General features: G+C 35.4%; 1 protein-coding gene and 1 long non-coding RNA gene across 5 annotated transcripts in view; one reads left to right on the top strand and one right to left on the bottom strand.

Annotated features, from left to right (window-relative positions):
* Positions 1-18,753, top strand: part of LOC146397824 (uncharacterized) — a 47,097-nt gene extending 28,344 nt beyond the window's left edge. The window contains exons 6-7 of the mRNA XM_084991720.1: positions 16,674-16,800; positions 18,286-18,753. Coding sequence (XP_084847846.1) covers positions 16,674-16,800; positions 18,286-18,650 — 492 coding nt within the window. The 3' untranslated portion in view covers positions 18,651-18,753. The remainder of the gene's footprint in view (positions 1-16,673; positions 16,801-18,285) is intronic.
* Positions 1-19,629, bottom strand: part of LOC102161811 (uncharacterized) — a 277,061-nt gene that overhangs the window by 71,059 nt on the left and 186,373 nt on the right. The window lies entirely within an intron of this gene.

Below are 19,629 nucleotides of genomic sequence, written 5' to 3'. Positions count from 1 at the left end.
TTAGTTACTGCAAGTTGTTCTGTAATTGATATGCTTATGTATCTGTGAATTAGAATATAAATGAAAAAATTAAATGATGACTTGAGTTAATAAAACATTTTGATTATGCAAAACATCATGCTCTACAGCCTTTTGATAAGTAATTCCGAGCCTGTTAAATTAATATTCTGAGATTTTTCTCTGACAAGACCCGTGCTAAGTGCTTAGAACTATCTGGCAACCTTCAGTGAGGGGCATGTCCCTCATGTTTTATATTTGATATAAAAACATATACTGTGATTTCTGACATAGCCCCTTAAAAATTGCATTAATTAGCCAGGAGTTCAAGCAATTAAGAATGTCTGAACTTTGGGTCTCCCTAATAATAATAACATAGCATTAATTAACAGCCAAATAATTACTGTTCCCCCTGTAACCAAAAAAGATATATATGAGTCAATAGGGCCAACTTGGGCATCACACTGATTTTTGATATTTTTCTGACAGCAAATGGTGTTCTCCTTAATCATTCTGACGGTTTTATGAGAAAATTTAGAATTGACCTTCCCCAGTGTGCAGTGATCAATAGGCAGAGGATCCATAGCATATGAATAGTGAAGGCTTGGTTGATGTGGCGAAGAAAGGGAGCTCAGATTCCTAAATCCAGCCTGATTTTGGAGATTGTTGGAGGCCCTCTGATGAATTAGAAAGTGGGCCATAACTCTTGATCAAGCACAGTTTCTGCTGGCTGTTCTGATGCTGCAGAAGAGGTAGTACTGTGTTCCTCAGAGGTTGACTGCATCTGACTGAATTTGGCCATCAACTATCAGCCAATGGGTTCCCCTGCAGGGGCATGGTTGAGAGCTCCACTTCAATCTTAGTTTGGCCCTTGTAGTTGTATGACTTTGGGCATTTCACTTAATCTTTCTCTACCTCAGTTTTCCTCATCTGTAAAATCAGTCTATAAAGGGTCTGTATGTCATGGCTGTCATGAGGCTTAAGTGAGACACATCAGTAAAGCACTTAGCTTCATGGCTGGCACTTAGGAGGTGCTTACAAAGTTCAACTGCTTTGAACTTTTTCAGAGTCATGGAGCTTCCTCTCTTCTCTTTCCCCTTCCTCCTCCTCTTACTCTTTGCGAAGAACTTAATGACACTTTCACAAGCACAGCTGGCATATTATCTCTGAACTATGCAGTCTCATCCTCCCAAATTTAGAGTATCTAAGTGAAACATTGTCTGATAGCCAGGAAAAAAATAACAGCTAGTTTTTAGTAAGAGCTCCCTCAACATGCTTTGTGCCCAGAGAAATCCTTCTTTAGGTCTTTAGAAGAAAAATAGAAGCATCTCTTAGAAATAAGAAAATGATATAGAGCATTCCTAAAAGAAAGGGTTACAGATATAGCTCCTCTCTATCACCCAACTTTCTGTATGTTTTGATTGCCCAAGAAATTATCCTTCACAAGTACGTTCAGTTGTGTGGTAATCATACAGTCGTATTGTGGAGTTCATTGTGACAGATTAGTAGAGGGAATTCATACCCAGTGACAGACAGGAAGAAGTTATCTAATGTAGAAATCTTGGAGTTCCCTGGTGGACCAGCAGTTAAGAATCTGGTGTCATCATTGTAATGGCTCTGGCCACTGCTGTGGCACAAGTTTGATCCCTGGCCTGGGAATTTCTGCATGCCACAAGCATGGCAAAAAATAAAAATATGTAGAAATTTTCATTTGAGAATGGGGGTACTCTAACTTATCTTTAATATTCTTCTTCTTATTTGTAGTAGGCATTTAACTGATCTACTTAAGAAATACTTTTTCTGTATGACAGAATACTTAAGTGTAACAGGGTATTATAAAATATTAAGCAGTGTGACGCAAATTATTAATCTATTAACTCTTTGGAACTGAGGAAAAGTAGAAGCAGTTTACCCTTTGAAAGATGGAGGAGGGAAGGAACCATTCTTGTGTGAAGGGGAGACTGGCCTATCAGTTGAGTCCATAAGAACAGACTTTGGTACAGACTATGGCCTCTCGTCATCTGAGCAAATGACTTATCAGAGCAGTGTTTCTCCAGGTGTGGCCTGGCGACCACCTGCATCAGAATCCCTTAGGGTCATTGTTAAAAATGGTCCAACTTAATTATCATGTCTGGGGTCCATAAATTGGAGTTTTTGAGAGTTTTCAGAGGAGGCTCAGTACATGAACCCTGAGACCCTGGGAGGCAGACGGTTGCTGAGCCCTTGTCTGCAGACATGATGTCTCAGGCATTTTACTTTACAAGCCCCAGCTTGGCTCAGGTCTGATCTGGGCCAACAGCCTTCTGGAAAAAAACAAATTTGATGTTTGTTCCACATTATGGGAATGAAATGCATTCATTATAAAACATTTTAGAACTACGTAAAAGTAGAAAGGATTAAAAGACTGAATAATATCTTAAAAAGGGTAAATATTTTCATATCACTGGCCATTTTACTGGATATCATTAATATGAGATAAAGTTCAAAGGATGTGAAACATATCATAGTTATTATCACCATATGACTTTGCCTACAAAATATATTGTCAACAATAAAAGCATGCAGAATAAAAGATTTAAACATTAAGTGAATCTCAGAGTTCCTGCTGTGGCTCAATGGAAATGAATCTGACTAGCATCCATGAGGATGCTGGCTCAACCCCTGGCCTTGTTCAGTGGGTTAAGGATCTGGCGTTGCTGTGAGCTGTGGTGTAGGTCATGGAGGCGGCTTGGATCCAGCATTGCTAGGGCTGTGGTGTAAGCTGGTGGCTGGAGCTCCAATTTGACCCCTATCCTGGGAATCTCCATATGCTGCAGGTTCAGCCTTACAAAGCAAAAAAAAAAAAAAAAAAAAAAAAAAAGTGAATCTCTAATCAGAAAACACTCAACTAGACACGTTTCCTTTATGTTCTCAAAATGAAGAGGAAGATCTCAGATTAAAATTAGGTATGAGAAACCAAGTGGCAGGAGTGAGGTAAGATGTTTAGGGAATGCTTTCTCCAATACTGACTTTGCTCCGTGAGTATTTTTGTCTACTTGGCCTGGGATAAATTTGCTGGAGAACCAGGCTTGCAGGAGAAGTGCTGATGGGGAGAGTTTGAAGCAAAGCTGACTGCCTGGTACTGTGATCATTATAACGACAGTAAAGAACATCTTAGGGTAACTTGACTCCCAGCATTTATTTTTGTATCCTTGTTCTTGTTTGTTCTTTCCTGGCAGCATTCAGTTGATGGCTCAAACCTTTTGAAGCATATTGAAAAGGGTATAAAATATGCAGTAATACAGACTTTGGGCTAATATATTTTCAAAAATGTTTCATGCCTCATTTCTCACGTAAATTCTTAGGTTGCATTCAGCCTTCGGAGCATCATTCATATTCATGATAGAAAAGAGGGATAACATTTATTACTTTCAGTGCTAGTGATATTAAGCCCTGGCAAGCACCCCCACCCAGGACTGCACCAAAGAGTTTTCTCCCTGAGCAACCTCAGCGGAAAGAGTGTTGCTGAGTGTATTAATTTTTAAATATTAAAAATAGATATATATTTACACACAATATATTTATAAAATGTTTTATTTATAAAAATATAGATATACCCCCAAAAAACTTAGGTTCCTTTCTGTGGCAGAGATTAAAGTACTAAAGTTTAGATCATTCCACACATTTTCAATCAATTTCTTTCTTGATATCCTTTCCTAAGGAGAATATTAAGAATATGTATTTGAGTTTTTAGTCTCCCCTGTAGTTAGGGGTGGTCGTGAAACCCAATTCCAGCCAATGAGATGTAGTCAGGAATGCCCCGGGAGGGCTTTCTTTTTTGAAAAAAAGTGAATCACAGCCTCATGAGGAGAAAGCTTTGTCCTCTGCCCTTCTCCCGCCCTGGAGCTGGGACTTGATATGTGGTGAGTTAGCAGCTGTCTTCCAACCACATGGGCAAAAACCACATGTTAAGGTGGAGCTGGCAGATGCATGGAGCTTTATTTGTCAATGACATTCTTGAGTAACTGCAACCAGCATTTGGCCATCTATGTCTAGACTTCTTCTTGTGTGGAAATATAAATCCCATTTTTATTTAAGCCACTATCATGGGCTTTTCTGTTCCTCAGTGTATTCCTAACTGATATTTTATTTTTATTTTTTTTTTATTTATTTTATTTTATTTTTAAAACAGTTACTTTTGCTAATGCTGACTCCTAATTCATTTAAGATTATTAGACCAAACTATGCTCACAGAGTTAGATGCTCAGCTCTGACTGTACAATCCAGACTAGCCCCTGCAATTCTCAAGCAATGTAATCAACATCCAGAGTTGAAAGTTAATCATTTAGTCTGTAAAACAAAATTCAAATTAATAACAGAAAATCTATTGACTACATACAGTTCACCAGCTTTAACAGACTTATATAGCTTATATAGGCTTAATATAGACTTAAAACTGTATCCAGTGCATCACACCATTGTTGGGAAAAGTGTGCAGATTAGATCAAAATAGGATGGCTTTTTGTTGAGCTTAACTCAGTCTTGACCCCTGGTGACTGTGGGAGAATGCTAAAGTTATGCGGTGATCTTCTTGTTAACATGCAAGAAAGGCAAGAACCTTGTTATGTTTCATTGGACAATTTCTTTTGTGTTTCTAAACAAAGGTGTGAATAAACTGTAAAGGAAAGGAAAAAAGGATCAAAATGATAGATTCTTTACTAGTACCTACAAGTATCAACCAAAAAATAGTTTTTATGTATGATGTGATTTTCTAAACATGAACTAATAATGTTGTGCATTGTTCTTATTTTCAAGAACTTTATTCTCCATTATATAATTTTAGCTGCTTATATTAGTTTTCTTTTTCTACATAACAAATTACCCCTAAATTTAGGGACTTAAAACAGCAAATATTTATCATGTCACAGTTTCTGTGAGTTAGGAATTTGAGAGTGGTAAACTGGGAGATTCTAGCTCAGTGTGTCATGAAGTTGTAGTTAAACTGGCATCTGAAGGATAACTATTGTTAAGAGAACTGTTTCCAAACTCCCTCTCATGGTCTCAGCAGGAGGCCTCAGCTCCTTGCTGGGGGTATGTTTGGAGGCTTCAGTTTCTCACCAGGTTGGCCTCTCCACAGGGCTTCTTGAGTATCCTCATGGCATGGCATCTGACTTCCCCCAGCGTGAGTTACCCAAGACACAGAGCAAGAAAACCAAAATGCCATTTGCGATCTAGTCTTAGAAGTCATACACCATCACTTTCACCTTATTTTATTTGCAAGGAGCAAGTTATTAAGTACAGATCATACTAAGGGAACATTACGACCCATCTTTTGAAGAGAACAGCATAAAACAATCTGTGGGCATATTTTAAAACCACCAGAGCTACCTAATAATATTTTGAAATTATAGGTAGAGAATAGGTTTAGAAGGATTCCTACACACAAGATTATAACTCTCTCTCTCTCTCCAAAACAAGGCAAAGAGAATAAAAAGAAAATAAACAACCTCTGTTTTAGTTTATTCACAGACTGATAGTAAAAAATGAATTTTATGAATGACCTCTAATATCTAGCCAAGTTCTAATTCTAAATATTTTCCCCTCTTGATCATCTCAAAAAGTTAATAGGAATTATTTGGTATTCCTTTATGTAATTATTTTTTTAAGGATTTATAAAATAAACGCATTCTGGTAACTTAAACTGTGCCAAACACCACACACAAGTTGACATCTTTAAAATGGAACACAAACCTGAAAATGTGGGCCTACTACTTTAAAAATTCACACACTACTCTCAATGGCAAAATAAAATCCAGTCACTCAGAAATAGCTTCAGTCACTTCAGCTATTCTGTCAGTTTCTACTTTTTACCTCTTGGTCTTGGACTAGATCTTGTAGGACTTCTGCCTAGCTTTGGACTTCATGGTAACCAAACTTTCTTTACCTTTACATGAATGATGACTCTTGACTTCAGGATTGTTTAAAGTCTCTGTACTTCAATCACTTTGGTGTAAAATGATGCTAAGAAAAATTTATGATTGTTACAAATATTAAATGAAGCAGCATATATATACTACCCCAGAAGATGTTTAATGAACATTTATGTCCTCTCCCTAAACTCCTTGTAATCCCACTGTAAGACTTCTCCTCAGAATAAAATTTGAAATTCACATCTACTTTCTGTTATAAACTCTATCCAGTGTCCTTTGCTACAGTCTTGTGATGCTGTAGGTAGAAACTGTGTTTAATGCCAAGTACTTGGATTTTTCTAAAGAGTAGGAGTGGACAGTAGGGAGTTTACATTGACAGGTACTAACCATAATAAAAAATATCCTGTGCTGTGACCCTAGATATCACCCAGTCTCACATGTATATTTAGTTTGAATTTAAGCTCTATCAGAGTTTCATAAAGGAACACCCATTCTGTACCCAATAATGAAGGGCATTAAGGGAATAAGGAATAGATTGCTCCATAAACCATTTTTGTTACCCTATCTATAAACTTATTTGGGGTTTTTGTACCATGTACTGGGACTGGAGTAAGTAAGGGATGAGGAGTGAATTCACTGCATATATGTACTGTATATATACTCTATGTACCATACATGCTAATATGTTTATCTTGATATATACAAGTATGTAAAGATAAAGCTGCTATAAAACATTAATCAGTGTACTTTGATAACATGATCATTTGGGTTGAGAAAATAAATCCTTTCCCAATTATTCTGGTACTTTTGTATAGTTTTATTTTGTTTTGTTTTGTTTTTTTAAGGATGTCAACATCAATACTCTTATTTTTCCAGTGTTCTTAAAGAGGGTGCCTTTTGAAGTTCAAGTCCATATTGCTATCAAAGACATATTAAGCCTACTGTATCTTATTTAGGTGGCTTTTCCACCTTTCCCAATAATTTTAATGATATGGGCATTGTTTTCTACAGTTCTTTGTTACATTTGTTTTAAGCTGCCATCATGTGGAAGTGTTTTTAGAGAACATAAAAAAACTTGTCCTTATTGAGAAATTTGGAAGGATGAGTTTTTATGTAAAAAGATTTCCCTAAAATTTAGCATTTCTAATGAGATATGGAAGATTTTATAGTGTTATATGGTATATCTTTGTGTGCCAGCTCCCTCTTAGGACATTAAAGTATTCAGATCATGTCGGCCACCTTCCTTTCTGTGTTGAGCTATTGCTAAACAGAGGTTCAGGGAAAGGAACCTGTTTTAGCAGATATGGAAAATTTCCAAGAGACTCATGTACATCAGCAAGTCTTGTAGTATTATGGACTTGAATAGACTGTAAGTGCTCTTGGCAATTCTTTTTCCAGATTGGCTTTTGGGAACACTGAAAGCTAAATTACATAACTTCATTTGATTATTATTTCCCAAAATATAGTATAAATTTGCAGATTCTTTGGCAAATAACCACTTACAACAAATCATGTTTCTTTATGTAAGCATGAATAGAATAGTTTCAAGTTATCTCCATTTACAGTCCTCTCTTCCCAAGGATAATTAACATGTTAACATCTAAGTTTCTATAATAATTTTCTTCTCAACAGCAGTTTTTTTGCCTAAGGAATGATAGCTATGTTAGGTAGGAAGAGGTGATAGAAAGGTATTATTTAAATATTATTTCTATTCCCTGAAAAATTGCTGTACCCTACCTTTGCTGTTTCCAATGCCTTCTAAGTTTTTAATGACTGGTTAAATATCAAAGAGCTGTGGGAAAAAATGCAACTGAACCTCAGTGAATACAAAAAGTTCTTCCCAGATGAAAATAATGCTATGCATTTGGGGGAGTAAGAAATAATTTAAATAGAAACAGAATCAAGAGAACAGGACTAAAAATTGGGAGCTACCACTATGTTCTTAGGCTATTAAATTCACATTTCTGTGGCTCAGTTTTCTCACTTTAAAGGTAAGATCTTGGACTGGATGAATACAAAGACTTTTTCAAGTGCTAATGATCTGTGATTAATAGTAGCTCATTCTCACTTTTTCCTTGATACTCTTCTGAGGTCCATGAGAGTTTATGTAAGGTAACAAAGGGAATACTTACATAATCTAATGCATCTAAGCTTTTTGGAGCAAGAGTGAATTCCTACAATCCAACTCCTCATTTTCTAGAAGCAGAGGGAAGTGAAGAGGCTTGCTCAAGTTCCCACAGAGTCACAAATCAGATCATCAAAACAGAGCAGTCACTTATCTCAGACCAAGGCTGGTTCTATTAAACTGATATTCTTGACATTTTTCACTTATTCCTGTGTATGTTAAGTTATAACTTCTAGACACAAAGATTGTATTTTTTATGCAATTTCCTATATCCATGGTTCTTTATATTGTCAGGAATGCAATAGGTGCTTAGTAAAAATTAGTTTGTGTACGGGCTCTTAAATTTCTTATTCACAATGTTTGGTCAGCTAGAGAGTGTACTCAAAAGAAGAAATACTCTTATGAACAATTCCAGAAATTTCTTCAACATTTCAATGCAGGGGATATTACATGGAAGTAAGAAAGATATTCCAGGGAGATGGGGGGAGGAAGTGAGATGGATGGGGAGTTTGGGGTTGGTAGATGCCAACTACTACATTTAGAATGGATAAGCAATGGGGTCCTTCTGTACAGCGCAGGGAACTATGTCCAATTTCTTGGGATGGAATATGATGGAAGATAGTATGAAAAAAAATAATGTATGTATATGTATGACTGGGTCACTACGCTGTACAGCAGAAACTGACACAACACTGTAAATCAGTGATACTCTAATAAAAAAAATTAAGAAAGAAATATATTGCTTCTGTAGCCTTTCCCCTTAAACCAACACAACCTCATTTGCATCTCTGACTTGTGTAATCCTGGCAGCTTCCAGCCAGCTTGGCAGTGTCTCCACATTAAAAGACTGACCCCAACCTATGGGTCAATGAGCAAAGAGCAGTCTTGGCTCCTCATCCATAAACCAGGAGAGATGGCCATGAATTTGTAACTTCCTTGTACCATGGAAAATAGAGCCTAGATGGCATGTTATTCCAAGACCACAATTATATACCTCAAAATCTGCTTAAGAGGAAGGAGAAGGAGCCAGAAACATTTATTAAAACTTTAATAGGTGATTTGTATTTGTATAGTGGAATAAGACTGTTACATAAAAGGCATTGTTAGACATACTAAATTATACTGCCTGCTAATCCTCTAGGCAAGTGCATTTCCCTTCCCCATCTTACCCGATGCAATCTTTACTGTGGATAACCATCACATTTTATTTGTATTTCTCATAAAATGCACATTAAAATTTTCTTCCAGATGTATTTTTGACTAGCTGATCAGTTCCCATATCTTTATTGAGCATATTAGAGACCAGGGTTACCATGTACAAAATAGCTCTGAAAGCCCAAAATGCTCATCTTTCAGTGGAGAGGATAGATACAGAAACTTAGATGATTGGTTTTTTTTTTTAATTATTATTCATTTATTTTAAGCAATGAGCATCACAAGGTGGAAAAAAAAGTCTATGTCTTATTCTTTTTATCTCCCACAGATTAGGTGCTCAGTAAATGTGTGTTGAATGAGTAAATAAATATCTTACAAACCTTCTAGTAGAATATATACTATTTCATTAATTAATGCATTCACCTGTCTATTTATTCAACAGCTTTTATTATTGTGCCCAACCCTACTTTAAGTGCTGATCTAGTCTTCATTTAATTTCAATTTCTATCACAAAAATAAGACATTTTGTAATTGTAGTTATATACATATATCTAACATCAACATGGCAGTTTTTCCACCAGTTTTTTCTTCAATCAATATTCCATTTGCGTAAATGAATTATTTTTAAGTTGTCTTTTTAGTTAGTTCTAGTTCTAAGAAAGCCATAAAGCAAACCTCTGAAATGAAGCTTGTTTATTTTCATGTGTTTGCATTGATTGATTCTAGTTCATAATCCTCTTGGTTTTATTACTGCCCATTGAGTTACTAAATGTTAATTGATTATTGTGACCTTACAAATTATCTTTTTAGAGTATGTTTTAGGTCATAAATAGGGAATAATCACTTTCATATAAAAGAGAATAGAGATACAGCTTTGACAGAAATAGACTTGATTTTTAAAAAAGTATTCTTAATACATTTTTTAATTATATAATTTCTCCCAAAGATAGGACTAATATATCTTGACTGTAGAAAACACGGAAAATGCAGAGTAATATAAAGAAGGAAAAAACACTTAATGTGGTATTTGTACTTTTTATACAAGTTTGTGTTCTAATTTTTCACTTAATAGTGTATTGTAAGCATTAAAAATCATAGTTTCTAAAGCCCTAAGAATTGGTAAGTCTTGGGTGAAGAGTCATAAGACTATGAAGCTGATAACAACTGTCAATGCAAAATACATGAAACTACCTGAAGTTTCAATTCAGTGTGGTCATTACATCTTCCTTTTAAAATAAACCAAGATAATAATTTTTTTAAGAAAAAATCTTTATTCCCCTGTTTAAGAAATTATGCGTTCAGGTGATCTGGCTTTTTCTATTTCAATACTTGTTAAAGGGTCACTAGAGAGGAAATATTTTCTAAATCGGAAATCAAGAACAAAGAACACAGAGAAATTGTTTTATTTCATTCAAGGGCTATCTCGTTACTTTCCAACTTCCCTTTCAATAGTGGGGCAAAAAGAACACAATTCATGCAGTTAGATGATCTGGATTTATTTAGTCTCCATAAGCCTAAGTTTCTCCTATATAAAAGGAAAGGATAAAATTGGAAGATATTTAAATTCCCTTGTAGTGAAATATATATATGAAAGAGAACATATATATATATATATACACATAATATTAGTCCTATGTTATATATATAAAGAAATATATACAAAAGAAGATATATACATATGCATATATACATATATATATAGGCCTATAAATCTGAGTGTCTCCCTGCTACTTACCCTCTATACAGCAGAACCATATTTAACTTATAAATCAAAACCTTAAATTTGGGAGGTCTTAATTTAGCTGTCCATATTAGATAACTAGTAATTATGCTGGCTCTTAAAAATTTTGTGAGAAAGAACATTGAATTAAAAGTCAGAATACTTGATTCTCATCCTCGCTCTGTTATTAATGAATTATCTTTCCCTGTATAAACCACTTAGCTTCTCTGGGTTCTCTCATTTTTTAAATATGCTGGGTGTCCAATAAGTCTCATCCTGGCTCATAAAATATGATTGTAGAACTAATCCAGTTCAATAATTCATTGATGCTATTTTCTCAAAATTAGTCTATCATCCTAATAGTCAAGCAAAATGTCAGAAATGAGGTGTATTTAATCCAACACTTGTAACAAAATTTTTACATTATTTAAGGAATGTGAGCAAAGTGAACTAAAGATGTGCACATTTATATATAAAAGATCAGTATATAAATATTATATGTATTAAAATATTTATTTTATATTCGCATGTAATTCCTATTTTGAGTAAGAAAAGCAATAAACTAAATACAAAAACTCTGAAATTTCCTATCATTTCTCAATTCCTAATCCTTTTTTTTTGCATCATTCCATTTTGAATAGATAGATTTTACCAGATCAAGTCCTCATCCATTTATTCATTTGTTCATCTCATATTATTGTTTTAACTAATTAATATACAGTACTGTCAATGATGTTATATTTATTAAGGATACACATGACACTTTGATAGAAGGTTATGATTCCTGCATCCCTTTAGTTTAGAGTCTATTGGAGAAGAAAAAAATTTAACCAATGATGACACAAAAATATAATCTGAAATTGCAGTGAAAGCCAAGAAGGGACAGGGACCTAATTTGAATTGGGAGTCAGGAATGATCTCTCTGAAAAAATGACATTAGCCTGAGCCTCCAGGGGTGAGTGGGAAGGAATTAATCAGGTCAAGAGAATGAGAATGAGCATTCCAGGCAAAGGGAGCAGCATGTATAAAAACCCTGATAACGGACGTTATGGAGATTGTGAACCTAAAGGTCTGTATCTTGTGAATCAGAGGGTCAGAGGAGCCTAGAGACCTAGCTAACTTTTTTGCTGTTGTTGCTTTTTTTTTTTTTTTTTTTTTTTTTTTTTTTTTTTTTTTGCTTTTTTAGGGCTGCATCTGTGGCGTATGGAAGCTCCCAGGCTAGGGGTAGAATTGGAGCTACAGCTGCCAGCCTAAGCCACAGCCACAGCAACACAGGATTCGAGAAGTATCTGCGATCTAGGCTGCAGCTTGCAGCAATGCTGGATCCTTAACCCACTGATAGAAGGGGCATCCTCATGGATACTGTGTTAGGTTCTTACCCTGAGGAGCCACAATGGGAACTCCAGATTTAGATCTTTCAAAGAGAACTCTAACATATTATGAATTAACCAAAAAACTGCAAAAACAAAATGAAAACCAATTCGAGACTTGGCAATAGTTTCAATGAGAGAAAATTAAACCAGAGTGGTAACAATGGAAATTAGGAAAAAGAAACAGATTCAAGATACATTCTAGAGAATAGACCAAACTCAGTGACGGAATAGACCAATGTCAGTAGTGGGATAAATTAACTAAATAAAGGAGAGGTAAATGACAAAGGTGATACTCTGACTTAGGATAGATGAAGATGGAATTCGCTGAGTTGAAGAAGGCCAGATAAGAAATATGTTTTGGGGGGCTAGAAGTGAGCTTTGATCATGCTTATAAATCATTTTAAATAGACAGTTGGATACATGAGTCTGAAGCTCTGAAGAAAGCCCTAAAGAAATAAATTGGAGATCATCAGCATATAATGTGTGTGTTTGTCTGTGTGTAGATGAGAACGGAATGATGATAAGATTAGATGAGGGTCCAGAGTTAGTTCTAAAGGAATTCGAGCATTTAATTTTGAGAGAGAAGGAAGTGTTATCATATAGGAGTTGTAGAATGAACAGCTAAAACAGGTGAGAGGAAAACCAGGAACATGGTGTCACAGAAGCTAAGAAAAGAAAGTGTTTTCTGAAGGTCATCATGGTCAATTTTGTGGAATAAGTAGCCGTGGACTTCGAGAATGGGTCATTGGACCACAAAAGCAACTTAAACAGTAGAGACAAAAGCTGACTGATGAGTACATGAGGTGGGTTGAATGGATGAGAAATTCAAAAAATTAAATTAAAGGAAGCATACACAATTAACTTTTTCAAGAAGCATGCCTGGGAAAAGGAGTAGAAAGAGTGCCAAATAAAAGATGGCGACTTAAAGATGGATGAGATCAAAGCATGTCTGAAGACGACTAGGAAAAGCCCTTTAAAAAGGAAGATGATCAAAATTCAATGAAGAGTGATGATGAATGAAAATGTAAACAAAGTTGTGTCATTCCCCTGATTAGAATAAAACACATATTCATTAGTCTACTCTACAAAAGCCTCCTTGAAGACTCTTAGTTAAATCTCTGGTATCACCTAATGCCATTCTCCTCTTCTTTCTCATTCTTGGGCATACATGACAAATCCTCCCAGGGATTCCAGCTTTAGACCTTTACACAAGCTGTATCTTCTTCCAGGAATTCTCTTCTTTCTGTTGTTTGCCTGGCTGATTCTTTTCTGTCATTTGAGCCTCAGTTGAAATGTCCTGCCTGACCATCCACTGAATCCGAAATCATCTCTAAATGTTCACGTCTGCTTCCTTCTTGTCATTCAAGCCTCAGTTGCAGGATCCTCAGGGAAAACCCTCCTGATTACCAAATATAAAATGGTCACACCTTCCACTTCCCCTTCCCCTTCCACTCTCCATCACCCTGTTATTTCTTAGCATAGCACTTCTTGTGCCACATTTTCTTGTTTATGTACTTGTTTATATGTTTAGGCTAGACATTTCATTCTAGAATGTATATACACTCTATGAAATCAGGGATCTCATCTTACTTACTCAATGTGATATAGTGCTTCACATACAGTAGGTGCTCAATTAAAAATTGTCAATTGGTTGGATTGTAAATTTCATTTACAAGTTAGTCTTAAAAAACGCAGAAATTAGGGAGTTCCCTTGTGGCACAGCTGGTTAAGAATCTGTCATTGTCGTCACTGCAGCATATTGGGCCTCTGCTGTGGTGTGAGTTTGATTCTTGGCCCAGAAACTTATACAAAAAATAATAAATGTAGAAATTAAAAGGCACATTAAAATTTTTAATCAAATTTGGTACAAATATCTAGGTAACAGATTAGGAAATTATAGTAAATAACATTATTGTTTAAAATATAGAAGATTTCTTTTGAATAGATCATCTCGATGTTTCTTTAGCTCTTATAATAATATTAACTCTAACTTTCATTCATCATGTATATACTAACTAATAGCAAGAGAAGTTTTCCAGAAGTAATCTGCTATTAGAAAGCAGCCAATCTAATACAAAAAATTATTATGGATAATCCATTTGACAGATAAAACATATGTATGAAATCAAGAGTGTATTTACATTCAGCAAACATTTATTAAGCCATGCACTATCCTAGGCACATGAGATTCAAAAATGAATAAAATGCCATAGACTGATCTCTAATAACTTAAAGACGGGTAAGTGAATGAAGATACAAAAGTCAACAATACTATGCTTTTAAAAGGCTATAATAATACAGTAAGAATAAAATAATGAGGGGGTCAGTTTGTTTTAACATCCTTGGGCCAGGAGACCTCACTTACCTGAATTTAGGCACTATTCGAATGTTTCCATTTCTCCTAGGGGCAAATCATTATTATGAAGTTCATTTACCCTGGTATCTAACATCTTTCCCCAAATCAAGTGAAAGTCATTTTCACAAAGAAGGTGGAGAGAGAAGGTTATTTTTGATGTCAGTATTTCAGTGGAGCAATTAGCTTTACCTGTAAGAGGAAGAGGTTGCCATAAGAAAAGAAGCACACACACACAAAATATTGTGCTTAATGGTTGTGCAATGGCAGCTCATTAATTCTGGAAAGGGCTGAAGATTAGAAAATGACTCTTCTTGAGTTGTAATAGACCTGTAAAACTGAGTAACTCAGCAAGTACTGCAAAGGGATACTGGGGAAAATAATACAAAACTTGATAGCAATAGAAATCATGGCGAGCTGAGCATGACTTTTGGGAAGAGAAGGAAGATTTTGCATATCTAAAAGAATCTCATCACAGTCCTCTCTGAAAGATTAAAATGATTTCAGTATTTTCCCATGTATTTAATGCAAAAAGATACAGCGTGGTCTAACAAAACATCACATTTCCTACTTAGGAACCATTATGCAGACAGAACATCAAGTTCTTATTGGTTGTTCACAGTCATTCTTAAAGACCAAGAAGAAGAACTAAATATTGTAATTGGAAATGTTTGCATGCCAGAGAGCCTTTTCTTTCAAACATTTATTTGGGCTAATAGTCTCTGTCAAAGGACTGGAAAGGGCTGTTATAAATGTGTCTCATTCAAACATTAATGAGGAAGCAAATCTTTCACCTTTTGAAAATTGCAGTATCTATCTAGATGTCATTGATCAGCTGATGATGGAAAGAATGAGGAAGAAGCAGACAGAAAAGTATTTCTGTATCCTGAGTTTTCTAGAATGAAAAAGAACGATTCCCCTATATATTGCTTCTTATCTTGTTAATACAGCAGAATACAACTTTTTACCAATTAGTATAACATTTAGCATATATAATGTTAATTTCCAAAATATTTTGAAATCTTTAAGAGAAAGAGATCTTATAGATAATAAGTAAAAGCCATATACAAATTTGCCAGTGTTAAACCAATGGGAAACATTTATCTTCTCAAAAAACACTGAGTTGTTAATTCAGCGTTAATTCTTTTTTCTTTCATCAATTGTTTTTGCTGCAACAAATCAGTGACACATAAACTAAAACATAATATAGAATGCTGTGGTTATGTTTTGTTTTTCTCAATGTGTATTTTCTAGAAAGCAAAAAGGTTATTTATCTTTTCTTTTTTTCTTTTTACAGCCACACCTGTGGCATGTGGAAGCTCCCAGGCTAAGGGGCAGCTGCAACCAAGGCCTAGGCCACAGCCATAGCAACTCCAGCTCCAAGCTGTGTCTGTGACCTACACCATAGCTTGTGGCAGTGCCAGATCCGTAATCCACTGAATGAGGTCAGGGATTGAATCCTCAACCTCATGGAGACAACGTCAGGTCCTTAACCCACTGAGCCACAGTGGGAACTCCAAGAGGCTATTTAAAGAAAAGTATATGGCTTGAAAATATTTTATACATGAAAAAAAAAAATGCTGTTTTGCCAAAAATTTCCAAAGGAAATAAAGAAAATTTGAATCCTGCCTTTTTTTTTTTTTCCAACACCCTTAGTCTACTGCAACACATACAAGCAGCAACTTTAAATTTCTTGTTCCATGTTATGTTGCAGAGGACTTGTTCCTATCCACAATTTCACATTGAGCAGGAGTGCCTCATTTACAGATGGCTCTGGATTCAATCCATTTTTGCTGCATTTTGAAGTTAAAAGAAAAAATTGCTTTAAAAAATTCTACTTTAGTATGACCGTCCAGCTGTAATATGTTTTACAAGTTTGAACCCCCAAATGTGGTGTGCTTCTTAGTTATTGCTTAAATTGTCTCAGGCTACAGGTTAAGGTCATATTATTAATTTTCCTACATTTATGACCTTGATACATTTCATATTTAATCTTTTGTGGAGAATAATTTGCATCTACCCTGAACTATGATTGTGCTAGGCCATAAAATCTGGTGGTGATCCAGTGGAATCCATGGGGACTTTAAAGAGACTACAGAAACGGGTTTGGACCAAGAAGGTCAGGGTGCCGACTCTGAATGAGATGAAACCTACATTAATAAATCTCCGTAAGTAAGAACTCAATGAACTGATACATATATATATATATGAAGGACATTTTGATAAGATTATAAAATAATCATAAGCATTGAGGTTTTTTTCCATTGTCAAGTTATTCGTAAAACGAATATCCTCACTCTGTTCATGAATTTCACTTTCTATCTATGCCCCACCCCATTTCTCCTTTTCTTTACAACTAGACTCAGAGGCAGAGTAAGAGAAAGTTATGGGTGAAGCTCAGCAAGAGAATAAGCGTCGGTCTTGTCCACTCTTCCCATTCCTTGGCCATAGAAAACAATATGACTCAACTTTTATATGAGAGCAGCTAATTGGCAGGTCTTGACATGCAACTTGAATTTTCATTTATTTATTTACAAGAATGCCTTTTTAATCATAATGTTTTGTTTACACCAGCTAAAGTAAACATTTGAACTTAAATGGATTCAGTGATATGGCCCAATTTACTATGGGTAATATATATTTTTATTTTCTGTATCTGTATTATACATTACCAGAAACTTCAGTAGCCCCTACATTAAATAACCTAACTATTGTTCTCCAGAATCAACTATATAGGACTGAAGATATTTTCTTTTCTTTTGTTTTCTCAATCTTGTTCTTGTTTTCCTCAAATATCTCCTTATGAGACAAGCAACATAAATAAATCTCTTTGCAGGTTGATATTAAAATAGAGAATTTTATTTAAAATTTTCAGAAAATCCCTTCTATGATTTCATTCATTTAAATAAGGCAACGATTTGATTTGCTTCTTCCTTTTTTAATTTAATTTTTTTTTTTTTTGGTCTTTTTGTCTTTTCTAGGGCCACACCCACAGCACATGGAGGATCCTAAGCTAGGGGCCTAACTGGAGCTGTAGCTGCTGGCCTGCGCCATAGCCTCAGCAACACGGGCGAGATCCAGGATCCAAGCCGCATCTGCAACCTACACCACAGCTCATGGCAACGCTGGATCCTTAACCCACTGAGTGAGGCCAGGGATTGAACCCGCAACCTCATGGTTCCTAGTCAGATTTGTTAACCACTGAGCCACAACGGGAACTCCCTGATTTGCTTCTTTATGATACCTTTCATACACATGAACTCAAAATATTAAAATATTTAAGAATAAAAACACACCATTTCATAACATGTGGAGAATATTTTTAATTTGTAATCTTCCTTAAGTATCTTTCAGTACACTATTTGCATGTGGCTTCTAGTCATTCCAGTCAAACTGGCTTTAATTTTTATACATGCCTTCAAAAATTTTTAGGTAAATCTGTTTTTACCAAATAAATTATTTAGTGTACCAAAGACTTACTCTTTAAAGAAATGCTATTTTTAAATTATTTTGTGAAATTATATGACTTCTGGCTTACCCTGTCATGCTCATTAATTTCTATTATATAAAGAAAATTATAACATTCATAATTTCTACATGTGCAAAATTATTAGACAGACTTACCTCTTAACCTATTTTTCTTTATCATTCAGAAGATGAAGATGAAACATTGGTTTCCTGTATGAAATTAGCCAAATCGCAAGAAAAGAAGGTTAGTAATGTTAGCACAAGGAGGAAGGCAGAAATGGAGATTAGATTGGATTCTATCTCTGCAACACTGGTTAGATCCAGTACTTCAACTGGATGCAGCTTGGCAGAAATGTTATCCTACAATGAAGGTGAAGTTCAGATGTGGAACAGTTGGAAGCCTTTTCCAGAAAACCCACTGTGGACATACGTCGATTTCCAAGCTGACCAGGTTGGACCTTGGGACAACTGTTTCCACTGCACTCACCACCCACATCTCAGATCTTCTTGTACAGATATGGATCTCCCACATTCATGGGTAAGTTTGTAAACTACAGAAATGTATCATCTTATCTGGATGTTCATACTAGCAGGAAAGAAACAGATAAAAAAGTGTGCTAATCAGTCAAACTGATCAGTGTCAGGAAAGTTACCAGAGCTAGAGCTGTCTTTCCAAAAAGCAATGCAGCTCTGTGACTTCTGCTATCTTGTTACTCTTGCATATGTTCCTTTGTGTTCAAATAAATTATTGCATAATATTTTCCAGGGATTTCTCTTTAACTAAAGGAAGACAATGGATATTGATTCAGATCAAGACTATGTGCATTGAATTGTCTAAATTATTGCTGTTGTCTTGACGTTTCACTGACAAATAATAGTGAGCTTTAAATGAGCATTTTTTAGCTCATGTTATTCTTCTAAGCACTTTACATAAATATGTGTGTGTGCATGTGTGTAAATTTCCAGTTAAATATCACAACCCTATGATGTAGGGTTCTGTTATTCTATTATTAATTCCTTCCTGTTTTACAATTAAGAAAAATGAGGTACAAAAAAGTGGAGTTCCCCTTTGTGGTGCAACAAGATTGTGGCATCCCTGGAGCAATGGGACACAGGTTTGATCCCTGGCCTGACACAGTGGGTTAAGGATCTAGTGTTGCTGCGTGTAGGTGACAGCTGAGGCCTGGATCTGATCCCTGGCCCAGGAACTCCATATGCCATGGGATAGCCAAAAAAAGAAAAACAAACAAACAAGAAGTAACAAGTACAATGTCAAAAATCTAACAAGTGGAGCCAAGATCCAGAACCTAAATAGCTTTATGCTAAGGATCCTGATTTTAGCTAATTTATTATAGTGTTTCCCATATACTAAGCTAGGCCCTAAAGCTATATTGTGCAAGAGAAAGTTTATGGTTCTGGGGTTAGACAGATTTGGGCTTCAGTCCAAATTCTGCTATTTATGTGGCTTGGGCAAGTTATCGTAATTGTTTAATCTTAATTTTCTCAATTGTAAAATGGCAATAGTAATA

This window comes from Sus scrofa, chromosome 13 (genome assembly GCF_054392235.1).
Source record: "Sus scrofa isolate SSC_HxYL_T2T_F1_AM1 chromosome 13, Sscrofa_HxYL_maternal_Yorkshire_Landrace_v2.0, whole genome shotgun sequence".
Taxonomy (NCBI): Eukaryota; Metazoa; Chordata; class Mammalia; order Artiodactyla; family Suidae; genus Sus; species Sus scrofa.
This window is presented reverse-complemented; position numbering and strand designations above follow the sequence as displayed.